At 39.3% G+C, this 25,807-nt stretch overlaps 1 protein-coding gene across 2 annotated transcripts in view; it reads right to left on the bottom strand.

Annotated features, from left to right (window-relative positions):
• ANO6 (anoctamin 6) overlaps positions 1-25,807 on the bottom strand; it is an 89,097-nt gene that overhangs the window by 49,811 nt on the left and 13,479 nt on the right. The window contains exons 1-4 of one of the 2 annotated variants that reach the window (XM_060777561.2): positions 12,479-12,580; positions 9,855-9,934; positions 4,694-4,822; positions 2,698-2,763 (exon numbers count right to left, since the gene is read on the bottom strand). In XM_060777561.2, coding sequence (XP_060633544.2) covers positions 2,698-2,763; positions 4,694-4,822; positions 9,855-9,934; positions 12,479-12,494 — 291 coding nt within the window. In that variant the 5' untranslated portion in view covers positions 12,495-12,580. Of the gene's footprint in view, positions 1-2,697; positions 2,764-4,693; positions 4,823-9,854; positions 9,935-12,478; positions 12,581-25,807 lie in introns of those variants that run through there. The other variant, XM_060777560.2, reaches the window with a different exon arrangement.

Below are 25,807 nucleotides of genomic sequence, written 5' to 3'. Positions count from 1 at the left end.
TGCAAAAATACAACATAAAATACAGCAATAAAATATAATGAAAATAAAAATAACAAAAACAATACAAGTAAACATTCAAACAATTTCACTATATTGGCTCAAGTAGTATGCAAGTGATGCATTTTTTCTAAGGGGAAAAGTGACAGTCTATGACCAGGTATAGGAGTCTTGGTCACTAATCCTAGCAGAAAGGGTGATTTTAACTTGCGAAATGTAAAGTATATTTCAACTAAGCCAAGATTTGAGACTTGGCTCCATTTGCCTTGCATCAGTGCTGAGCCAACCCCAACTGTCTGCCAAACAAACCTTCCTTACTTCTTTCCCTTCCATTTTCCCTAACTAGTCTATCACCAGGGGAGGAATAATAGCAGTGGAAAACCCATAACTTTCTCATTATTTTTCTTTTCCCAGATTCAATATACTATCGGCTGCCTGGAAAACATTCTTCTCTGTTACGTCCAAGTTCATTGAATTTAGGACTAGATTTTTGGAAAGTCCCTTTCTTTGCAGAGTAACTCATGGAAATATGTGTCCTTAGTCTTTTAAATTTTTGTAAGCTTCCTGGGGTCTCAGCTCTGAAAAAAAGCTAGATATAAATAAACATGATAATTCTCATTCTAATAATAAGTTATACAAGCTTTAGGATTTAGTTTGATCTTTTTAGCATACTAATATAATATAAGACATACATAATGACATGTCACCATTGAGAAGCACATAATGTCTTGTTTTAAGTTGTCAAATCTTCCACCAAATGCCCTGGGCACACAGAAGACTGGGCGATTTGGAAGGCGCTGAACAGACTGCACTCTGGCACCACAAGATGCAGAGCCAACCTTAAGAAATGGGGCCACAAAGTGGAGTCCACAGCATTCAAGTGTGGAGAAGAGCAAACCACATACCACCTATTACAATGCCACATGCACAATGGAGGACCTTCTTATAGCAACACCAGAGGCACTCCAAGTGGCTAGGTACGGGTCAAAGAACATTTAATATAATGCCAAGTTTTTTTTGTGTTTTTTAATACACTAGCTGTACCCACCATGTGTTACTGTGGCCAACCTTCCCTCCCTCTTTCCTTCCTTCCTTCTTTCCCCTCCCTCCCTTCCTCCCTTCCTCCCTTCCTTCCTTCCTTCCTTCCTTCCTTCCTTCCTTCCTTCCTTCCTTCCTTCCTTCCTTCCTTCCCTACCTCTTTCCTTCCTTACCCTCCCTTTTTCTTTCTCTCCTTTCTTCCTTCTCTACCTACTCTTGGACTGTAACTCCCAGCAATCCTCCTGATTGATCTACCTACCTATTATCTATCTCTATCTAATTTATATATCTTATCTATCTGGTGGATTGCTGGGAGTTGCAGTCCAGGAATAGCAAATAGGAAATATTGGAATGCGCTCAAAGAAATCCAAGGAGAAGCAAGCTTGCAGCTTGAAAGCAGTGCATTTGGAGCATCCTCCTCCCCTAAAGGGCCTGGCCTAGGGGATGCTGGGAGTTGTCGTTTTCGCACATGCAACTGCATCGTCATTTAGCTTTTTTGGGTTTTTAAGTCCCTTCCGCTATTTTTGGGAGGAGTTTATGAGTGATGGTCACTTGTTGGTCTGTATAGTGTCCAAATTTCGTGTCAATTCATCCAATGATTTTTGAGTTATGTTAATCCCACAAATGGACATTGCATTTTTATTTATATAGATTACAACTGTACCCTTGGTTTGCTTCTGATATGATAAATACCAAATCTGTCAAGCATCTTACATGGCAATCATACACCAAACTCCTATTGCTAGCTATGCTTATGCAAAGTTGGATTTCTGGAAAGGTGGTGATTGACAATTATTATCAATGGAATAAACTAGCTGAAAATTCATATACGACCATCAGTATGATCACACTGGGCCTAAAGTTTGATTTGCTTTTGGTTTTTATTATTACCTTGCGATTGAGCACAAGTGCTGCAAATTGTGCCAGTGAAAAGGATCAATTTTCCCTCTATTCACCCAATTCCATTTTAGTAACATGCACTGATGGTTATCTAAAGGCAGGCAACACTGTTGTGGAGAAGTGAGCCACTATGCAATTTTCATCAAAGACTGAATAGTGCAATTACAGGAGCTAAACAATGGCAATCCATCTTTAACAACTATATAGTCATTTTATAATTGTGTCCACTAATGTAGACCGAGATGAACTTGTACTGCACAAATCATGGAAAGAGAAGATGGGCAGAAAAAGCAATACTCTATAAGCATTTAGAATCTACAGGATTTCAGAAAAAACTCACATTAATTTGAAGAAGCGGTGCACCCTCAACGGACTTTAGAGCTCCTGCATAAGCCAGCTTTGCCTTTCATTTCAATGGAGGGAGTTACTCCAAACATTACAGAAAAGACAGTGTTGTCCCAGGTTGGAACAGAACTCCAAACATTGCTCTTATTGTGTAAATCTGTCTTCAATGTAATTAATCCATTTACACCTAAGTGTGAGCTGCTCACTGATACCAGTTATCTTGTCAAAAGCTGAGAAGCCATGCATAAAATAGATGTTATTTTAACCTTTATAACCTATTTCCAAACAGTTATATGGAGGAAGATGTAATTCAGTCCATCAATAGATTTCAGTCCCACTTCTGTAAACATGCAGTTTCTTCTGTTTTTGGACTGAATAATTCATGCTTTCAAAAAATACATTAGAAACCATACTCACCGACCTTGTTGCTTCAAGCTGTAAGCCACGGCTGATCAGGTTAGACTGATACGCTTGCCTCTTTCTCTGTTAAGATTGATTGGAAAATTGGAGAAAGTTCTTATCCTGATAATTCACACAAGCCAAACACCACAAAAATATCAAATAATTGTTTAAACTCAATTTAAACAATGAGGATAGATTAAAAACCTGGCACTTTTTCACACATTGACAGTTCAGCCACATCACATTCAGGAAGGTGATCAAGGAGCATATGGAATACTTAAATGCAGCTGTCAATGAAATGCTAAATTGAATTTAATAATAAAAATGGCCCCCTAATTTCCAAAGAGGAAAATACTGATTGCCATGTAATCAGAAATTATTCCAATGTACTGATACATTTTAGGTAGGATTTTGTGTGATTCCTAATAAAACTCTTGTGGCTTCTGAAGCTATGTAGGAAAATTGGTTGTTTTTACATGCCATTGAGTTGACTTCAGTGTATGAGCCATGGTGGCACAATGGGTTAAACCATTATACTGGCTGAACTGCTGATCTGAAGGTCAGCTGTTTGAATGCGTTTAACAGGATGAGCTCCCATCTGCCAGTTCCACCTTCCCATGTGGGGACATGAGAAAAGCCTCTCACAGGATGGTAAAGCATCCTTGGGAAATGTCCCTGCAGATGGCCAATTCTCTCACATGAGAAGAAACTTTTCTCAAGTAGCTCCTGACATGAAAAAAAAAATGTATGGTGACACTATAAATGGAATAACTGCTTAATGGCTGAATGCAGCAGCTGAGCAGTGAGACCACTTTATTTTGGCTGTGTAGGCATGGCCCAAGAAAGAACTAGTAAATCTCTTCAAATCCAGGACATAGTATTTTGGACTTTCATGTATAGATATATAAGTTAGACAGTGAAGAAAGACAGGAAAAAACCACACGAGAAGGAATTGCAGTACTCGCAGTCCCACGGGAAACTATTTCATTGATAATCACAATGCTTTTGTGAGCTAATCCTCTGGCTATGCAAAATGTGTGAATGATGTCTCTACATGCTCTACTGGGAATGCATACATTTGCATATGGCACACATACATACAGACTTGGATCAACAAATTCCACTTCAATTTGGGGCCTCTTGGGCACATGGCAGTAGGTTGAACTAGATGGCCTTTGTGGTTGCTTCTAACTCAAGGCTTCTTTGATTCTAAGGCTAAAGGGTTGTCATAATGAGGACCTGTTCTTCAACTTTTGTCACTATCATATTGATCACCTCTGAATTTGGGTGGATCCATACCATGACAGAACAAGACCCCAATGTCAAACATGTTTTTGCTTGTAGAAAACTAGCAAGGAAGGGATATAGCACAGAAACCTCCTATAGGTCTGGTTTTCTACGTATAGGGAAAATGTTATTCTTTATTTTTTTTAAAAAATCTGTCACTCAAAGGTATATTTTGTAATGATACATTCCTTAAACAAAATTATATCTGGAAAGGGTGGATACTATTACATGTTACAAGCCAATATGGTATGAGTAACATTTAAAGCTTGCTAGCATACATTTGAAATTCAGAGGATGACATCTCTTTCAGCTAGGAGTGAAGTCCAACAGGATACAACAAACAAAAGTAAAATTAGGACAAGAACATCCAAACACACATCTACTTGAGTGAAAAATAAATGCTCTGATTATATTTTCCTGCATGGCAGTGGGTTGGACTGGATGGCCCTTGTGGTTTCTTACAACCCTATGAGTTTATGAAATAATGATTCACCTTATACACCAGGCATGGACAAACTTTGGCCCTCCAGGTGTTTTGGACTTCAACTCCCACAATTCCTAACAGCCTACCGGAGGACCAAAGTTTGGCCATGCTGGTTATACACCATGAATAAAGTGGCCTCTGTCTCTGAATAAGCAACTAATGGGGCTAAAACAGAAACCTGGGAGCACAAAAGCAAAAATCCCATCAAAGGCAGCACAAAACAACGAAGGCAAGTCAAACCATTTGCTTTCTGTGGAAGCTCTTCTTATGGCCCTCTTTTTTATTCTCATCTTCATAAACTAAAACAAAGTCAATTCTTCTCTGGCCATCATTGAAGTATAGTGAATCAGGTTGCAAATTAAACTCAGCCTGTAAGAAATAGATCACATATTTAACATTATAATAATTATTCAGTACATTTGTGTCAATTATAGAAATATTACAATATATTGTGCTTTTTATTATTTATTTATTTATTTATTTGTGGTATTTGTATACCACCCTTCTCAACCCCAAAGGGGACTCAGGGTAGTTCACAGTGTTGGCAACAATTCAATGCCATCGATAAAAAACAGTATAAAACATCAAAATTGACTCTCCCCTGGTAAACATGCTAGTACACTGGTACAATGTATTAGATACTAACATGACAAATATAATAATTAACTCAAGAAAATTAGAAATGAATAGTTTCTTAGTTTAAAATGAAATAATTTGGTGGTAGGGCCCCACAGTAAAACATCTGGAAATCATAGGATACAATACACTTTGTGCTTCCCACGCCGATATGAACTAAATATTTAACTTATTGTAGTTAATACTAACAATGGGATTTAGGGCAGGATTTATTAGTGAGGTCCTGATAATGTACATGAATATTTTTTTCCAAACTTTCACTACAGAAAGTTGGTTAGTTCATTCAACTATGTCTCTTGTCAGCCTGAATAGTACATTTTCACAAAATCTTATGATTCTATTAAGCCAGTGATTCCCAATCTTTATTTGACCAGGGACCACTTGACCAGAGGCCACTTTGACCAGAGACCACTCTCCAACATTAGTACCAAAAGGGTTATGAATTAATTTTTGGTCAACTTTAGATTTGGTTTGGTTATTTGTGGTGCCGATTCAGAAAACTGAATTGGATATACCACATCAGATCTAGTTTCTGATACAGAATATATGCCATCCAGTAGTTGCCATTTGCTCACCCACAGAAAATCATATTTAATAAGTCTTGGTTTCGCGAGACAATAGGGTTTCGCAAGATAGTTGCTCTCGTTGCAACTGTGTAGTAATGGTGAGGCCACAGACCATATTTTAGTTCTTGCAGACCATTGGTGGTCCACAGACCACTGGTTGGGAACCACTGTATTAAACAGAGATCAGATGGCCATCTGTCAAATGGGCTTTGATTATGTATGATGAGGGTTGGACTGGATGGCCCTGTGGTCTGATTCTATGAAAATACACAGCTGCACTATGGGTGGTTCTACATGGGTATGAAATTCAAGTTAGAAAGTGGATTAAAAAGAATGGTTTCTGCCGTGGAGAGCCTACATAAAAAGTCAGGTCCCACTTCAATGCTGAGATGGTGGCCGCAATATCCCACTGATTGCAGATTATAACTGAACCCAGAAATGTTTATTCTTACCCAGTGCACTCAAGTGCACTGATGAGCATATCCATTCCCGTTTGGGATCAGTGCTGGACCATGGTAGGGCATAGGAAATGATAACAAAGGGGTGGAAAGCAAGGCTAAGTTTTGGGTTTTTGTAAAGTGTCAGTGCTTGTTATGCCTTGGCAAATGCTTTGTGTTTTCCTGTTCTGGTTTTAAGCTAATTGTGTCCTGTCAAGCACTCCGTGTTTTCCTGTCCTGGTTTCATGTTCTGCATGAGATATATTCTGACCATGGATTTTTCTGTCTCATTCCAGAATTCCTGGTGGTTTTTAAAACACACTGTTTCTGGTTTAATGTGTGCTACATCACACACACTAGCATTTTTTTTTTGTTGACACCCACCATTGAGCCAGCTTCGAATCTCATTGTGGTGCTTATGTAGAGGGTGGCTACCACCCTCTAATAAACTGACAAATGTAGAATGAGACAGACTTGCTGAGATCTAGGCGATTTATGAACCACAATAACCACACGCTATTTCTGGAATCAAGCCCCCCCCCCCCCCGGCTACATGCCTGGCTCCATGGCAGAAGTCATGCTGGTCACATGATCTTGGAGGTGTCTTCAGACAATGCCAGCTCTTTGGCTTAGAAATGAAGATGAGCACCACCTCCCAGAGTTGACATGACTAGACTTAATGTCAGGGGAAACATTTACTTTTGTCTTTACTTTTGGAATCAGATATGTATGTGTGACTGCATATAGTTACAGTCCATGAAATATTTGCTATATCAGTTTAATCTTCAAATGTCACAGTACATTAATGGAGGACAGCTTCCCATAGGTACCTAATTAGCTACTGCTGCAAAATGATGCAGGACTAGTCAAGCACTCCATATAATTATCATACAGAGAGAAAATGGGCACATATTTGGTTATTTAAGTGATTTAGCAAATCCAAAATTTCATGGAAATGCTGGTAATCATTTTTCCAGTCAGCAATTACTATGTCTTCTATTCATTTAGATTAAATGCAAATTAATGAAAATATATATGCATTACAAAAAAATTTAAATCAACTTTGCATGGTTTTATTCAATATATATTAAGTGGAACTCTTTTGTATCATTAAGTAGGTATTAAGAAAAGAAGTCATTTAATGTGTAAAATGACAGACTACACAATACACTAGGTAAAGAATGAGTGTATCCATACTGTACAATTACAGCAGTTTGATACCACTTTAGCGGCCATAATATAATCCAATGGAGTTACAAGGGAGTTAAAGGAGGTAATTCAAACTAACTTACTAAACTATAAATTCCTGGGATTTGCAGTTAAGAGAGGGTTTGAAAGTGTTCAGTCACTGACCACCAATTTTAACTTTCATGGGACTTACAGGAGATAGTATTTTAAAAAGTTCAGCAAACTATATATCCCAGGATTCCAGAGGATGGAGGCACAATGGTTAAATCGATAGGCTATAACTGTGTAGTGTAACTGTAACTAACATTTCATGGTGATTTAAGAAGCCCCTCTCTCTCTCGCACAGTCTGCATGAAGCTAATTACTTTAAATCTGTGGTTTTCACATGCCACATATTTGGTCCTAAATTACCACGTGGAATTCCTAGAACGCATTTTTATTCTTCATTAAAGAAAGTGCAAGGTTTAAAAAAACGACAACTGCTGTGTTATCTGAAAAAGGAAGTTGGTAACCGCGAGGCTGGATTAGGTTAATTTCTTTATGTTCTTGCTCATCACTTAGTACCCTTCATACAATATATTTTCCAGCTCTGTACAATCCTTGCATGCTAATATGGATATTTCACATAAATGAAAACTAGCTGTTTCATTTATAATCCTGTAAGTAACCAGCATTTCTGCTTCTGATCGGAGATCTAATTTGAAGGAACAAGTTGAACTAGCCTCATCCTCATTCCTTACTTGGATGTGCTCCACAAATATAGATATTAAAGACCAATTCTTTTCTCATATTCTCTAAAGGGAGATAAATCTCAGACTCCAATGTAAAAGGTCTTGTGACTATGGCTCGGTAAACCAATCTCCTCATGAGAGTACTTCCAGATGGATGATTCTCAGCACTCCTCCCAACCATGCAATGATACTTTGCCTTTTTTTCCTTAATGGTTTCCCCCCCTAATAAGATATATATGGAAGTGGTGGGAAAATATGGAAGAGTTACAAATGGAAGATACGTCTTTGTAAAGTTCTGTATTTAAGAGAAGAAGATTGCTAAAAAGGCCTCCTATAGCTTATAACAACACAATTCTAAGGCGCACCTTTTTTGGTTAAATGACCATGTGCATTACATTCAAGTAATACAATAAAGAGTGGGTGGGTGCACGCCCACACAAGAGAGGCAGTGGGAGCATGCACCAGCTTCCCTGCCCACCGCCTTCACTTCCTTCTCCTCTTCCGCTTGTGGGGCCCACCCCTTTCATGCCACCTTGCCAGGAACCACCGTTCTCCACTGTATGTGAATGAAAGAGCAGCTCAGCTATTTTTCAAAATAAGCAGAGCCAATGTGTTCTGGTGAGGCAGCTGTGGGGCCATGCGCCAAGCTTTTGGAGGAGTTCAAGCAAGAAGCACCACCCACCATGTAGCAGCAGCAGCTCCAGGAGGCTCCATGTGCCCCCCTTCTCCTCCTCTTTTCTGGTGAGGTGGCATGAAGGGGGCAAGCCTCAGGAGTGGAAGAGGAGGAGGCAGCATCGTTGTCATCTTGGAGCAGGCATGGAGGCCAGTGCGCACTCCTGCTGTCTCTGTCCACCCGCCCTTTTTAACCTTCTTTCTCTCCTTTTTGTTTTCCCACCTTTCTTTTCCTTCCTTCCTTTATTTCCTCTCTCCCTTCTACCCTTCCATCTCTTCCTTTTCTTTCTTGCCTTCCTCCCTTCTATCCTCTTGTCATCCATCTCTTCCCCTTCCTTTTTCTTTCCTTCCTATCTCTTTCCCATCCTCTTTCCATCCCTCATTCTCCCTTCCTTTTCTTTCTTCCCTTACTGCCTTCTTTCTTTCTTATCCTCTTTTTTCTTTTCCTCTCTCCTCTATTTCTTTCTTCCTTTCTTCTTTTCCTTCCTTCCCTCTTTTCCTCTTCCTTCCTTCTTTCCTTTTATTCCTCTTTTCTTGCCTTCTTTTTATCCTCTATCCACCTTCTCTTTTCTTCCTTCTCATTCTTCTTTTTTATTATATTCCTTCCATCTTCCCTCCGTGCAATTTTCCCCCATCTTCCTTTTCTTCCCATCAAGGGTTACCTGATTCTCAGATGTTACTTTCCATTTCTGGAAGATTTGGTGATCTAACACTTAATTTTAAAGAAGGAATTCCAAGTGCACAGCAACTGTAATGCACACCTTTTTGGAACAAATTATAAATAGTGCACTTTTTGCTGCTGTGTATTACATTCACCAACTAGCATTTTTTGTTTGTTTCAGGGTTTTGAAAATGGAGGTGCGCATTAGATTCGATGGTGCACTAGATTTGAGTAAATACAATAAGAAGCTTCTTTTTTATGTGAGAAAAATAATCATGGGAGGGAATAGATAGGGGGATCCTCCATCCTGAAAATATATGGATCAAAGTAGTTTTCTATAAAAAGAGGATAGCTGAAGCAGCTGCAAAACCTGGTTCTATCTCTCCAAATAAATACAGTAGTTTATTCCAAGGTATTTTCCTCCTAGCATGGATCACTTTTGAAGACATATTCATAGAGGTATCAAATTTTTATAAAAATCAAGTAAATGTTAATTGAAACAGTGCTTACCCATTCTGGCATGTGTAGTGGCTGCTGGTTGGTTACAGCTCCATAGCTGGGGATAATAGTTTGTTCCAGTTCTTCCAAGACTACAAAGGTACGGGGAGAAAAAAACAATTTTTTTTATGATTATAGCCTTCAGTTGTGTGAATTTTTCCTCCCTGTGGATGAAAATCAGTTTTGCTCTTTCATACTTCTCAAGTAAGGCTAACAATGTAACATGCTAAATTAGAGAACTATTTATAAACCAGGTTATGCCCTCACATCAATTTCACAGCCAATCTTTCTATAAATATAGAGTCAAGTCTTTTGCAAAAGGTCTTCAGACTGGAATTGTTAGATGGAAAGTTCCTTAGTTTCCACAGTATACCTTCCCCAAAAGGAAAACCATTACTAACTTCATGTGTCTCCACTTACATTCTCTTTATAGTTTTCGATAAACTTTCTAGATTAAATAGCTAATGCTACTCTGGCACTCTACTTATTTTCTGCAAGATAAACTGTAAGCATAGGAGGCCTAAATACCTCAAAGGCTCCAACTCCTGTTGGATCTTGGAAGCTAAGCAGGGTCAGTCCTGGTAGTACTTGGATGAAAGACCATCCGGAGCTCAAGACTGTGCTTCAGTGCAAGGAACTGACAAAACTACATCTGAGCATCCCTTTCCTTAGAAAATCCAATGAAATTCACAGTATGGTTGCCATAAATCAAGAGAGGACTCAAAGGGACATGTATACACAAAGGGACATGTATATACATATAAAACACATATATATGAGTGGTTTTCCAGATGTGATAATATTTGGATTAAATCATTACCTTGTTTTATTCAGTTTTAACCATGTCAGGAAACCTCCATAAAAAGATAGGTTTTATAATTTATAGCAAACCAACTGAAAACATAGCCCAAATCCTGCAGTGTACTAGTCACTAGTATAAGTAGAGTCTCATCTGTACTGACTGTTCAAAGGAATCATCTTCTTGGCCTATAACTGAATAAATGATTGTTCACTGGCCATTTAATGCAGGGTCCATCCAGACAGAGCTTTACAAAAGGGGGTGGCTACACAATGTCAGCGCTAAATACACTCTGATTCAGATCAACAGAGGGAAACCACGGGATGTGCATCTTCCTACGTCTGTGTGACCCTGCATGCCAAAAAACATGTGTTTTCCTTCCCTCTGAGTGCTCTAGCTGACGTTCGTCCCTCTTAAAAGGCCAGAAACAGCTGATTGGGCTGTCAAAACGGATGTACAGCTGATTGAAAGGAAGCAAGGACTGAGAGCTATTAGAATTCTCTGAAAATCTTTTTTCAACATTGTAAACACTGTAACACTGTAAATAGAGCTTTAATAAATATTATAGAGGCGGGCAAATGAATCGTTTTAGATTGTAAGTGTGGTTCCTTAAAGCTGTTACTACTCTAGGGGGACAGGAGCTGCGAGTGTGCAGCTCTCTCCTCACATGACAGTTTTCCAGGGCATCTTAAGAGGGCTTCTCAGGAAGAGGACTCAGCCTGGAGGTATCCTGCCTAGCTTCCTTTAAAAAAATCCTCCCTTCTCTGTTGATTTGGAGGTGGAAAGGAGATCGAAGTGGAGGAAGAGAGGGGAAAAGGCATTCTAAGCTGCTTTGAGTGGCAGCGAAGTGCCAGTTCTCCTTTCAAATCAAGAGAGAATCAAGAGAGAAGGGAGGGCTATTTAAAGGAAGCCAGGGTATGATACCTCCAGGTTGATCCCTTCTCCTTCTCTGGGAAGCCCCCTCCATTTTTTAATTCCCTCAGTTATGCACTGATCTGTATATGTACACATGCGGATATAATAATTATATTCGCATGTGCGCATATATATATTTAAAAATGTGAGACACAGAAAAGTGGTGAGGATGGCAGGGGAAGAAAGCCTGGGACCGGCAGGTCTGTATGGGGAACTGCTCTGAAGTCCCAGGTTTTTTTTTTGCCCTCCTCCCCTCTTTTTAATCCTGCATTTTGTGCTGTCTGGAAGTGCCTACAGTTTCAAATTAGTATGGAAGAATGATAGAAGGGAAGGAAGGAGAAAGAGGGAGAGAGGGAAGGAGGGAGGAAAGAGAGAAGGTAGGATATGATGTTGGGGAAGAGGAGGGCCTGAGAAAGAGCCAAAGGGGCCACATCCAATCCCCAGGCCTAGGTTTGCCTATGCCTGATATAAACCCAGCTAAACAGAGTTCCAAAGAGAAGTCAGACAGGTGGCCCTTCCCTCTTGTATTCTCCTTTCCAAAGGAATTTTTCTTTCTTCAGTTTCAGTGGTAAGCAATGTATATTTTGTACAGGTTGAAAGGCATTGTGAATTGTATGAGTAATTTGTCAAATAGTGCACTGTACATCTAATCCTGACCTTTTCACACCAAACATATTAGCTGCTTTTTTAATGCCAGCACAACAGACTCCAAGTATTGCCTCCTGAGGCTGATGTTTTAATACACTCTCAAAAACCATCCTCCACCTTATTACTCTCCTACAAAATCTGATTATTTTATAATCAAATCCTCTTGTTAAAACTTTTTGAATATAACATTAAAGGGACTTCTATCATCTAATTAGATATCAGCTTTCTTCCCAAGCATAATACACCATGCACTTGCTGTAGATGTTTCCCTTACCTCGCAGTTGTTCCATGTAGCTCTAGAAAGAAACTCGATTGGTAGCACTATGCTATCTTTCTTCAAACGAACTGAGACGGGCATGGAGGAGAAGAGAATGAAACCAGATAGCAAGGGCTTATTCCAACCTAAAGACTTTACTATGCAAATATTCATTCTCTGTGTGTGAGTAATGTGCAAAAAAAATCTTGAGGAACCGGATCCTCTGGATCGATACAAAGATAGAGTACTTCATAAAAAACTCAAAGGGGGGGGGGGGGACAACCAATCCTTTTCCTTTTACCTATGGCATTCAAAGAACTTTGATGGAGTATGGAATGTAATTTCTAAAGGAAAGTTTTGCTCTACATTTTTCAGTCATATGAATTATGTGGCATGAATTAAGAGTAGAAATAGTAAGAACAAGGGGCAACCGTAATGAGCATGTATTCCAAACTCAATAGTATGATAACATTTTTATTATGACCTCATCAGATGGGGTACTTTTCTGCGCCATGTGCCACTTCATCTTTATTTTTGCAACAGAGAGCTACTTCTGGTGGGGCTCCATTGTAAAAGTGAAGATGAACTGGTGCTTGCCACCACTGCGGCAACACACAAGGACTCCTGTGTTGTATTGTATCTGGGGGAGGGGGGGAAGCATGGCAGGTGATGCTTCCCCCCATAGGTGGGGCAACAGGTAAGTCTGACGATGTGGGGCATTGGGCAGTGGGTTTCCCATGACTCCCGGCAGGCATCACTGGATTCGCCATGATGTGTAGTGATTCCGGCAGCTCATCTGATGAGGCCATTTGCCTAGGGCACAAAATCTTGGTGCAAGGTTTTGAAACAACAGGCTTCCTAATCAAACAAAGGTATTTTTAAATGTTGGCTAGAGAAAAGGAAAAAGGAAAGCTTGTCAAGCAGTTTTACATGTTGTCTTGGATATGGACTGAAAATAAGAACCAGTAGCCTCTTCAATTAGGTCCTTTAGGCCTCATCCCAAAATGGCCCTAGACCAGGCATGGGCAAACTTTTTTGCCTTGAGGCCGCATTGCAGGCTGCTGTGTCCTTCTGCCAAGAGGACTGAAAAAATGAGGAGGGCCTGAGGGGGCCACATCCAGCCCCCAGGCCTTAGTTTGCCCATGCTTGCCTTAGACCTGCTGAGAACAAGAAGGGAAATGGAAGGTGGGTTAATTTTGTTCTCCACACAGGTACCCTTTTAAAAAAATCAAACTAGTCAATTCACTCTCAGGTCGCATTGCAAATTCAAATCTATCTCTGGATTGAGATTTCTAGACCAAAATGTGAGACCTAGGAGTGATGTAAAAGGCAGCCCAACGATGTCATTAAGCATTGAACATCAACCACAGCTGCATGAAATATGAAAAAACAAAACAAAAAACCTTGACAAAGTCTAGCAACCCTCCATATCTATGGATTCAGTTATCCACAACTTGGAAAATAACAAAAAATCCCCCCCCCCCCAAAAAGGAATTTTAATTTTGCCATTTTATATAAGGGGTGCCATTTTACTATGCAATTGCCTATAATAGGACTTTTTGGTGGTGGCTCCCAGACTATGGAACTCCCAAGGGAAACCAAGATGGACCCTCCCTGCTGGCCTTCTGCAGGCAGGTCAAGACCTTCTTCTGCCAACAGGCATTTGGGGAAGGGTAAGGGGCAGGATTTGGGGAGGTTGGGTGGGATTGGGGGATAATTTTTAAATGCCATATTAGCCACCTTGAGTCCCCATGGGGAGAAAGGTGTGGTATGAATAAAGTTAATAATAATAATATGTTGTGCTTCATTAATAATAATAATAATAATAATAATAATAATAATTTTATTTCTTACCCACCTCTCCTTGAAGCAAGTTACAGCATAGTTAAAACACAGAGATTGAAACACAGGACATGGGTTTTAAGTTTGTAATTAAAAACTGGCTGGGTAGGCCTGACGGAAGAGATGGGTCTATAGATGATTTCTAAATCCCGACAGCTCATTTCGCTGTGCTAAGACAGAGCCAGAAGTTTTAAATCAGGAGTTGCTACTACTATTTGATGTATGACTAGATTAAAAAGAAAACAGGAGAAGATCCTACAAGATATGATCAGAGTGGCACAACTCCTATACACTGCAAAATGGAAAAGTAATTCAATTCCAATGGTGGAGGATTGGATTCTTAAAACAGATAACTAATATCTCATTAAGGGACATACTGCAAGTTACTTCTGGGTTAATGAGACATGCCGCATTATCACAGGATGTCTACGCTCAACACCACTGGAAAAATTATACTGTTTAGCTGGTATCGCACCACCAGACATCCGTCAGGAAGTAGCAGCCTGTAATGAAATGAGCAAGGCAGTGACATCTCCAGCCCATCCTCTGTTCGGATATCAGCCAGCATGCCAATGCCTTAAATCAAGAAATAGCTTCCTAAAATCCACAGAGATACTCACAGAAACACCTCAGCAAGCAAGAGTCCAAAAGTGGCAGGTTAAAACCCAGAACCTCAATCCATGGCTGATACTGGACGAAAAACTCCCCCCAGGCACACAGAACACTGGGCAACTTGGAAGACACTGAACAGACTGTGCTCTGGCACCACAAGATGCTGTGATGGTGCAAGTGGCGCCACCTATATGTAGATCTGTTAGTTGCAAGATTTAAACAGTTGTATTATGCTTAATCCTGCCTTTTTACTCTGCCTATGTATAGTTGGATTGATGGGTTATTTATAGCTGTCAATCAATGTTGTTTGCACCAGTTGAATTGCTTTCTCAGCTCAATTGTTTGGCTCCACCTCTTCCTGGAGGAGGGGAGTGCTTCCCTTTTTCATTCCACCATCAGATTTTCTACCAGATGGACGTGAGTAAGAGACTTGGCTCTAAAAGCCCCTGATTACCTCTCAGCACCAATTCTGAGGTTCTTACCCTTGAGACTTATGCTTCATGTTCAGATCAACCTGAACGATGTGTCTAAAGCGCCTTCAAACCAGTTCTTTTGGCAACAGAGGAAGACTTTGTGTCTTCAAACATAGGCCATTTGGACTGGAGTTGTGGATTGCTCCGGCATTCACAGCCATTGAGAAAGAGGGACCTGGAAAAGCTTCTCAGCTGCAAAACTCCTTGGACCCAAGACAACCAGAGACTGTAATGTATATTTTCCTTTACCCCTTTGAAACTTCCAGCTTATTGCCTTAAAGGGATAACTCTTTGTGAACAATTAAACCTATTTTGAGTTATCTACAGTGTTTTGGTCTTTGGGAGTTCCAGTTTTCCTAAAGGAGGGCAAGAAGCAATCCCCTGCGGGAAAGATGTCACGTCCATGCCTCTTTTACTAAGAGTTATAGCCCCCAGGTGCGATGGCACAATGCACAGCCAACTTAAGAAATGGAGCTACAAAGTGGAATCCATGACATGCGAGTGTGTAGAACAGCAAACCACAACCATTGACTACAATGCAGTGTGAGCCCTGCCACATGCACAATGGGAGAACGTCTTACAGTGATACCAGAGTCACTCCAAGTGGCCAGCTTCTGGTCAAAGAAAATCTAGTATAATGCCAACTTTTTAACTACATTATGCATTTTAAATATATTATAACTGTATCCTCAATTCTGACACAATGAATGAATGAATGAATTAATTAATTAAGGGACAAGTCATTAGTTAAGTGGGAGTCATTTTTGCAATTCCTATAGGACAGTGGAGATAATACTCCATTGTTAGGTTTTGAAAACTGTGACTTGAAATTATAAGTAGAAGAGCATATAGTCAGTACTAGGTTTTCTTTGGTTCAAGATGGCTAATCTGGAAGTATGATTTAATGCTACACTTAAAGAAAGGACAACAAAGTGGGAAATCATTTTTAACTTTGTGTATATTATGTTTTTGTTTTTACATTGGCATTTTTGTTGTTAGGTTATGTGGTGTAAATGTAAAATGTGCTGGATTTTACTTTTGAATACTATTATTAATAAAAAATTAAAAAGATTTGCATGATTAATTTTGAAAATGGCTGTATAAATATATCCTGTACACGTTTTCTCAGATACAGCCAGAAACAATGAAGCTCTTATTCCATGGTATATTTCAGGAAGGATCTTCAGGTGGGGGCATGTGGAATTGACCCTAGATTTGTATGGATGATCTTGGGGATGGCCATGACCTGAGAAAAATAAATCGATGAATGGCACAACTCAACCCCATAATTCAGACTGTAAAGCAGAAACAGTTAATCATATTCCTCAAAGGCTACATGGATTTCTTTTAAAAGTTGCACTGATGTAGAGGTAAACCTGCCAAAAATTAATGATGCGAGCTGCAAGCAAACTCACGTTCATTACTATAGGAACTATCTCACATTTAAAATCCATTTAAATGGTTATGGGTCAGGAATCTGTTGAATAATGTATCTGTAAAATAAAATATTATGCTGCTTGATACACAAAGGAATTACTCCGAAGCAAAAACATGAAATAGCATTTCTTTCTACTGTGCAAAAGAACTTCAAAAGAGCAACTAGTCTTAAGGCAATTTCCCTGTTAAATATTCCCAATAAAATCAAAATCAATAATTAGAAAAACTTCAGTGCAACCTCTTTATATATTCTCCATGGCAAAGACAGGTCGGAGGTTCGAATCCAGAGAGAGTGCAGATGAGCTCCCTTTATTAGTTCCAGCTCCCTATGCGGGGACATGAGAGAAGCCTCCCACAAGGATGATAAAAATCAAAACATCCGACTTGCAGATGGCCAATTCTCTCACACCAGCAGTGACTTGCAGTTTTTCAAGTCGCTCCTAACACGAAGAAAAAAAATCGCACAAGCTAATAATGGTATTCTATAAAGCTAGAGAAGACAAATATGCTGGGGAAAGTGGAAGGTAAAAGGAAGAGGGGCCGACCAAGGGCAAGATGGATGGATGGCATCCTTGAAGTGACTGGACTGACCTTGAAGGAGCTGGGGGTGGTGACGGCCGACAGGGAACTCTGGCGTGGGCTGGTCCATGAGTTACGAAGAGTCGGAGACGACTGAACAAATGAACAACAACATAAAGCTAGGGCAACTTTGCACTGTGATAGATTAAGAAAAGCCTTGTACAGCATTTGGAAGTCTACAATTTCTAGCATCACCTACATTTTTAAAGTTCTATGTTCACAAACAACCTCAAAATAAAGTGGATCTAGTTATCTCTGCTCACCTAACATTATACCAATTTAAAATGCACATCTTTAAGTTTTGATTTAAAAAATGAGGAATGGAAATTAAAGAAAATTATAAGCAATTATTCTTACATATTATGGGCTGAAAGAATTCAGTGTATATATATATATATATATAGAGAGAGAGAGAGAGAGAGAGAGAGAGAGTTGTTTTATTGTTTTATCCCAGTCCCACCTTCACCTTCTTGTACATGCAATTTATACAGCAAACTACAGAAGTTACATTTGGAATATCAATCTCAAATTATATTGTACCAAATTATGATTGAGATTGAGAGTCTTTTTATATATGTGACCAAGAATGATGAGATTAGGAGCCAATGTGATTATCCAACATAAATGAAAACATATGCCATTTTTATTTGCTTGCTTGTTTTTGTGAACGGTGAGCTAAGGCATGTCCAAATTGTTAACTTGGGTTAACGATCAATTGACCTCATCTGGAGAAAATAAAAAGTGCGTAAAAATCAGTGTTCAAGGCATTGCTGTTTAGAACAACACCATTGGTATAAAAGACCACTGATTGGGGTTTGGTTCCAGGACTTCCCATGTGGATGCCGAAGCCCCATTATATACAGTGGTCTAGTAAAATAGTGTCCTTTATATAAAATGGCAAAATCAAAATTTTCTTATTGGATTTTTTAAAAAAAGAGCTGTGGATAATCAAATCCATAGATATGGATCCTGTGAAAATATAGGGCTGACTTTATCAGATGTTGAGAATAATTGTGAAATGATGGCGACCCACCAACATCTCCCACATGTAGGCTTCTAGAGACATCTGAATGGCCACTATTGGAGACTGAAAGCTAGGCCAGATAGGCTGGACATTGTCAAATATTTTATTTTATTTATTTATTTATTTATTTATTTTTATTCATTTATTTTGTGTCAAAAACATTGCATAAATAAATTAGTATAAAACTGATAAATAAAGGAAACACGAGTGGCTAAATAATTTAAGACTAAAAATGGACAACAGTGACTGCATTGAATAGTTCTTCCTCTGTGCATGAGGCAGGGCACTATGGGCAAGCATACAGATGCTGAGTTGTTTGTTCTGCTCCACAGTTGCACAAGGTGGAGGATTCTTCTAGGTTGTGCCATTTGGCCAGGCTGTCTTTTGATCTGCCAACCTTAGTTCTGAGTCTGTTAAGGGACTTCCAAGTTGCCCATTCTTGGTTTGCCCCTGGAGGAAGACCCTCGTGGGGGGCCAAAATTTACTAGAATTTTCCAGTTTAGCTGCCCAGAGAGATACTCTTGCTGTTACTGGGGAACGTTAAGAGGAGTGGTGGTTTTCATGAAACTTTTCCTTAATTTGAGTCTACTGGGAGGAGGCTGATAGCCATGCAGTGGATGGCTTTCACAGTGTTCAACCTTATTTCTCTCACAGTTGGCAGCAACGTCCCGTCACACATTTGTGGGAGGGGGCAATGCCAACTAGCTTATAGAGTTTATCAACAGGTGTAGGTTTGAGACATCCTGTGATTATTCTACATGTTTCTTTCAGTGCTATATTCACCTGCTTTATGTGGGCAGACTTTATCAAAGATGATAAAATATATCCCCCAAAAGAGGCCACAATGATCTAACATTTGCATACAGAATCAAAATTGGAAAGTTAGGAAAGGTAATTGAGTCATTTAATCTCACCCTTTACTAATGCTATAGTATGTCTGAATTACATGCGTAAATGCATTTAGCAATTCAGAAAGAATAACTGCTATTGAAACATAGATACAGTGGGGAAAAGCTTGCAAGATTTGTTTTATTATCTGGATTGTAAGATTTTAATTATTAGACTATGAGAATCATGGCTGTTTCATACATAGGGATTTTTCATGACCTTAAACTATTGAAAATAATGAATCTAGAAAGACTGAATGGCTCTGTGTTTTGCCTAATTCACACACACATTCTTTCCTAGTTTCCTTGTCTTCAAACACAATCATAAAGAAAAAATTAGCAATATTTCTGTGAGGAAAATAGCCTTGTGGAAGAGACGTATACATAAAAAGTAGCTTTGCACTGAATAGAGAATGTGCAGTATAGAGTGATTTTCTTTTGTTTGCTTTTTTGGCTCCTGACGCTATTTTTCATGCCAGCAAGTCACTCCAATTAGTATTCTAACACGAGCGTAGGACTCTAATAGTGAAGCAAAGGAAGTTGTATATTAACCCCTCAACCCCTCTCTAGTACATATGCTCTGTTGAATATGTTTTGTTTGAAGTGCAATTGAATTGCCCTGAATTCCTTCTGCAATTATTCCTCGACAGACATTCATTTCGAGTTTGCTGTACAAGACAAGAAATGACTGGATTTTTCCTTAATTGATGTATCTAGCTGGTTACTAAACAGAGAGAAAATAAAAACAAAAAACTATGATGTTAGTGAAACAAAACAAGCTACGGGAGGAACTTAAGCCCTGTGTGTGCTCATAAAACACAGATGGAAAACCTCACAGTATGAAAATAAAATTGAGAATGATGCCAGCATAGTTTAAAAAGCCAGATGTAATATTAACTCATCATGACCAAGCCTCTAAGTAAAGATTACACTGTGTTTCCACAATTATATGTGCTCCCACAATTAACCGCTCTGAGTCCATTTGGGGAGAAAGAGGGGTATATAATAAAGATGATGATGATTATGATTATTATTGTAGTAAACAAGAAATAAAGTGATGGATACTCCCCCAAGGATAATAAATTTAATTTATAGTAATGTGTGGTGTATATAGCTTATCTCTTTAGGAAAATACAAGATAACTGTTTCTCAGAGAGTTGGAAATGACCACATAGTCCAACCCTCTGCCATCCAGGAAAAGCACAAAGTACTCCTGGCAGATGGCCATCAAGCCTCTGTTTAAAAGCCTCTAAAGAAGGAGCTTCCATCTTTTCTTCAAATATCTTCTTTGAAAAAATCATATTGGAGTAGAAAGGATTTCCCTGAAATAAATAAAACAGCTTACATCCAGCAAGCACCTTGGAACACTGTTAAGTCATTCCCCCCCCCCACCCAATGTACTTACACCATGCCCAAAATGGACAGGTTGGGGTCCTCTCTCCATTTCCTCCCTAGTGAGCAAGGGCAAACAGGGAGATCCCAGTGAAGGACGGTATAAAAGCATGCTTGCCTGGGCTCATTTCAAATGCTCTGGAGGGGGAAGGGGGAGGTTCCATGTATATTGTAGACTAGCCAGAATGTACCAGGTACAGCTCTTCACCTAGGTGAGATAGAAATACCAAGGGTTCTGTATCAGTGATTCTCAACCTTCCTAATGCCACGACCCTTAATACAGTTCTTAATGTTATGAATCGTAATGATATGCACAATGTATTTTCATTCACTGGACCAAATTTGGCACAAATACCTGATATGCCCCAATTTGAATAGTAGTGGAGTGGGGGGGGGCTAATTTTGTCATTTGGGAGTTGTAGGTGCTGGGGTGTATAGTTCACCTACAATTAAAGAGCATTCTGAAGTCCACCAATAATGGAATTGAACCAAGCTTGGCAAAAAGAACTCCCATGACCAACAGAAAATACTAAAAGGGTTTGATGGGTATTGACCTTGAGTTGTGAAGTTGTAGTTCACATACATCCAGAGAGCACTGTGGACTCAAACAATGATGAGATCTGGACCAAACTTGGCACAGATGCTCAATATGCCCAAAGGGAACACTGGTGGAGTGTGGGGAAAATAGACTTTCATAGAATCATAGAATCAATGAGTTGGAAGAGACGTCATGGGCCATCCAGTCCAACCCCCTGCCAAGAAGCAGGAATATTGCATTCAAATCACCCCTGACAGATGGCCATCCAGCCCCTGTGACATTTGACATTTAGTAGTTGTAATTACTGGGATTTATAGTTCAACTACAATCAAAGAGCATTCTGAACCCCACCAATGATAGAATTGGGCCAAACTTCCCACACAAAACCCCCATGCCTTGAAGGGAATTGCTGGTGTGAGCCTCCCTCCAGCCTCACATGGTCTCCCTGGCCTGCACATGCGCACCACGCTGCCATGCCTGCCTTCCCCTCCCCATTTGGAGTCTCAGAAACAGCTTTCTCCTTGGCTGAGAGGCTGGACATCACTGCAAAGGAGGGCTTTTGGTGGAAGGATTTGCCGTCTGTTTCCAAAAAGGAAAAGGACAGGCGGAGAGATCTTCAGCCTTCTCTGCCAAGGGGATTCCTAAGACCATCAGAAATATATGTTTTCTGATGGTCTTTGGCAACTCCTCTGAAACTTCTTTGCGACCCCCCCCTCCCCCCCCGGGGTCCCAACCCTTAGGTTGAGAAACACTGTTCTATATAGTTCACATAAATACACTGGTATAAGCTGGGTTATATCATCATATGTGGCAGACTGGCCAGTGTATCAGCTTGCCCAATGGCGGGTGATCCCTCTTAAGCATCAGAAAACATGTTAACAATGTTAATGAACTTGAGAATATAAAGAGTTATTACTGGCAATCAATATTTTTAGACTTAGTCTGCCACTGATGTGACCCACAGGATCTAGGGCCCTATGAACTGGAGCTTACAGAATGCAACACCTTCCAGTGTTGCATATATTCATGAGAAGTATATTTTCAATGAGGTTACAGTCCTTCATACATTTACTCACAGAGACTCTTGCTCCTCCTTTAGGGCAGTGTGCCACAAGGGTTTTGCTTCCCAATGGCACTTGCATGCTCAATAAGATTAAAGGAAGATGCAGGAAGGACTAATCACATTTATTTATTACTTTTGTGGATTTCAGATTTTTTCAAAGCATCCGAAGACATAATCTGAAACCCATGGAGGTTTTTGCTAAATTAAATAAATTAGTCTTAAAGGTGTCACTATATTCACTCCCTCCCCAACTTTCCTTTTTACGTATATTGAATCGGACTAACATAGCTGTCTTTTTGAAAATCTTGATAGTACAAATACTTGCTGTACAACTCAAAACACCAATTCTTTACTCCCTCTACTGCTTTCTCTCTTGACCTCTCTGAGCACAACCAGATGACAGGTTCAGCCCAAGGGGTTGTAGCTAAAGTTCAGTTTTGTCCCCTTTGTGTGCAATGTCTACAATAAGGAAGAAGGTCAAGCAAAATGCTATTTGGAAGCATAACTGTAGCCTATATAACATCCTATAGCCCTCCACATAATTCAAATCAATGTCAAAGTCAAAAAAGAAATGCTGTTAGCATGACAAAGGGGCTGTCACACCTAAGCAAAACAGCGATCTAAAGAATAAAATACAGCCATCTACGAGTATGTCAAGACCAGTTTCTTCTTTCGCCTGTGGATCCTAACATGTGCTTCCTAATATTAATCTGTGGCTCAATACTTTCCAGACCCACTACATAATATACAAAATGAATCAATAATTAGCATAATGTGTTGTTGTTGCTTAGATTTTGAAAACTAGATTATGAAAACTAAGAATCAGAGCAAGGAAAGAGAGGAAGATGCACAAAAAGAAAGAACTTCCTGACTGTGAGAGCTGTTCAGCAGTGGAACTATCTACCCCGAAGTGTAGAGGAGGAGGTTCCTTCTTTGGAGACTTTTAAACACAGGCTGGATGGCCATCTATCAGAGGTGCTTTGAATGCTATTTTCCTGCTTCTTGGCAGGGGGTTGGACTGGATGGCCACGAGGTCTCTTCCAACTCTATGATTCTATGATTTCTAAAAAACGATTATAGAAGGTGAAAAGAAAGGAAGAACAGCAAGAAAGAAAGAGGGAGAGCGGGAAAACGAAAGACAGACAGACCGTAACAGTGTGAAGGAAACAGGAATTTTTAACCCAGGCAAAGCTAGTACAAGGACTGAGACAGTAAAAGAATAGAGAAAAATGAAAAAGTTTAGAATGAGGGAGGGAAAAGAGCGCACCTGAGTGAGAGGGCATCAACCTGGATATAAACATAAATAAAATAACATAAATTACTTTACAATATTTAAGACCTTTTTGCTAAGGACTTGTATTATAAATAGTTTAAATCAAGCTGTCTAAAATTATGTTCAGAAAATCCATGCTTTTAAAAAGATGCACATATAAGATCTGGTCTTAGAGAGAGAAGGCTGAAGATGATACAAAACATTAGTGAAGCCTATTATTTCATTCCCACCTGCAATTACTATAGTAACCAACCACTTCACCATCTTTCATGTACTTATCTTCAAACTAATCCAATGTTTCTATGAAAAAAAAGAGTACTGATTGCTTTCCAACAAAGAATTAAAGACGAAAGAAAAAATACAGATGAAATGGAAGACTGATTAAATAATTGAGATGGTGAATCAAATATTGGTTCTACATAACTTGTTAGCTCTGAACCATTTTGCTCTCTATTCATGTGTGTGTAAATTTTAGTTAAATGAACTTCTGGGAAATATTCTTCTTTTTTACAAATAATTTCCATAACTGCATGCCTGTCCTCCTTTCTTTCCTATACTATGTCTAGCAGTAGAGTTTTTGGTATCATTAGCATTGGGAGGATGGTCAAAAAGGTTTGGAGAAAAATAGGTTTTCACTGTCAGGTTGCAGCAGTTTGTGTGCTGTAAACAATACAGTAAAAACTTGAGCTTGAGTGGAATTCTGTGCTAGCTGATCCTACTGTAGTTGTAAGGGAAAGAGCTACCTTCAGAATCTCTTATTGAACATATTTATTTATTTACTATATTTTTACCTTGCCCTCTCTTGTTGGAGCATGTAAGAAATCAGTTAGAGTGTGTGTGTCAATTGTAAAATAAGATGCATGAAGCTGATTGGTCAGACTATGCTCGGAGAGCAAGCTAAGCCTGGGACTTTTGGATACTGTTACATTTTTCAGGCTTGAGCTATGCATGTGCTTGGTGAGAAACAGACAGAAGCAGAAAGAATTTAGAGTGTACTCTTGCTTCATGAACTGCTGAAGGAGTTTATCCATATGGATGAAGAAAGGCTATTTTAAATCTCTCATAAAAGTATATTATGTGAGTTGATGCAACTGATCACGATTGTAAATATTGTGTTCTGATTTACAAAGAGTAAACTACTTGTTCTTGGTTGTTCATCTGTGTGACATATTTTCTTTCCCTGGCAAGTATTTTACTTATGCTACCTGGCTTTTTCATTTCACAAAAGGTTTGCTGAAACGTACTGAAAACTCAGCTTGAGTATAACTTAGGTATGAGTGCAATGAATACTATGCAGAAAACCTTGGTATAAACTGAGGAAACACACAAGAAATGTGCAGATATTGCTATATATAGGGTGAGTTGGAAACTGACCCCTCCCCTCGCAGGCTCATTAGCTTTCAAAACTTTTGCAATGGATACTGTACTTGTGTATGCCCAATTTCACATAGTTTTTGCATCCAGATGTTACTGGTTTAGGATGCACCCAGTCATATACAAATATCTCCCATGTCACCACAGAAATATGTATTGGCCGTGGGACCATGGCTATAATAATGTTCAGCTCTCAAGAATGCTATATCTTGCTTCCTTGTTGTTGAAAAGTGTGATGCTCCACCCTTCTCCCTTGGGATGACAAGAATTCAAGTAATATACTTGCTAGCAGTCAGGCCACTACTGTTTAGTTGAATAGCAGTATATCTATTTCAGTTACATACAAAATTTTGTACTAGCGTTCCTCCCAATCTGGCAACACCTCTGGAAAAAGGGGAAATTGGTGTCATAATCCAACAGATCAGGAGGGTGCCAGACTGGATAATACTGCTTTGGATAATAGTGGATAGAACATATGATTGTTTTTAAAAAGACTGGAGATAGATAAAGAATTGAAACAGAAGGTTGTTTGGAGTGGCAGCTGCAAATAAAACAATGCATAGAATGCAGTTTGAAAGAAGTGCCAAGGAAACACATTATCTTAGAGAAGGTTGCACACACAAAAATATCCGAGATAAGATCAAGATCAGAAAAAAACAGCATGCCTTGAACTATCCTAAAAGATTAAAAGAGGATGCTCTCTCCTGCATTTTAATAGCGTAGGTGTGATATTTCATGCTTATAAACATCTAGGAAGGTACTAAAATAAGTGAGCAATTGGTTGTGAAATGAATTTATGTTATAGATAATGGGTAATTTCTCTTGCTAAATCCTACAGTGTCTTTATAAATAA

The sequence above is a fragment of the Anolis sagrei genome, chromosome 5, assembly GCF_037176765.1.
Source record: "Anolis sagrei isolate rAnoSag1 chromosome 5, rAnoSag1.mat, whole genome shotgun sequence".
NCBI lineage: Eukaryota > Metazoa > Chordata > Lepidosauria > Squamata > Dactyloidae > Anolis > Anolis sagrei.
Note: the sequence above shows the minus strand (reverse complement) of the source record. Positions and strands in the feature narration are given on the sequence as shown.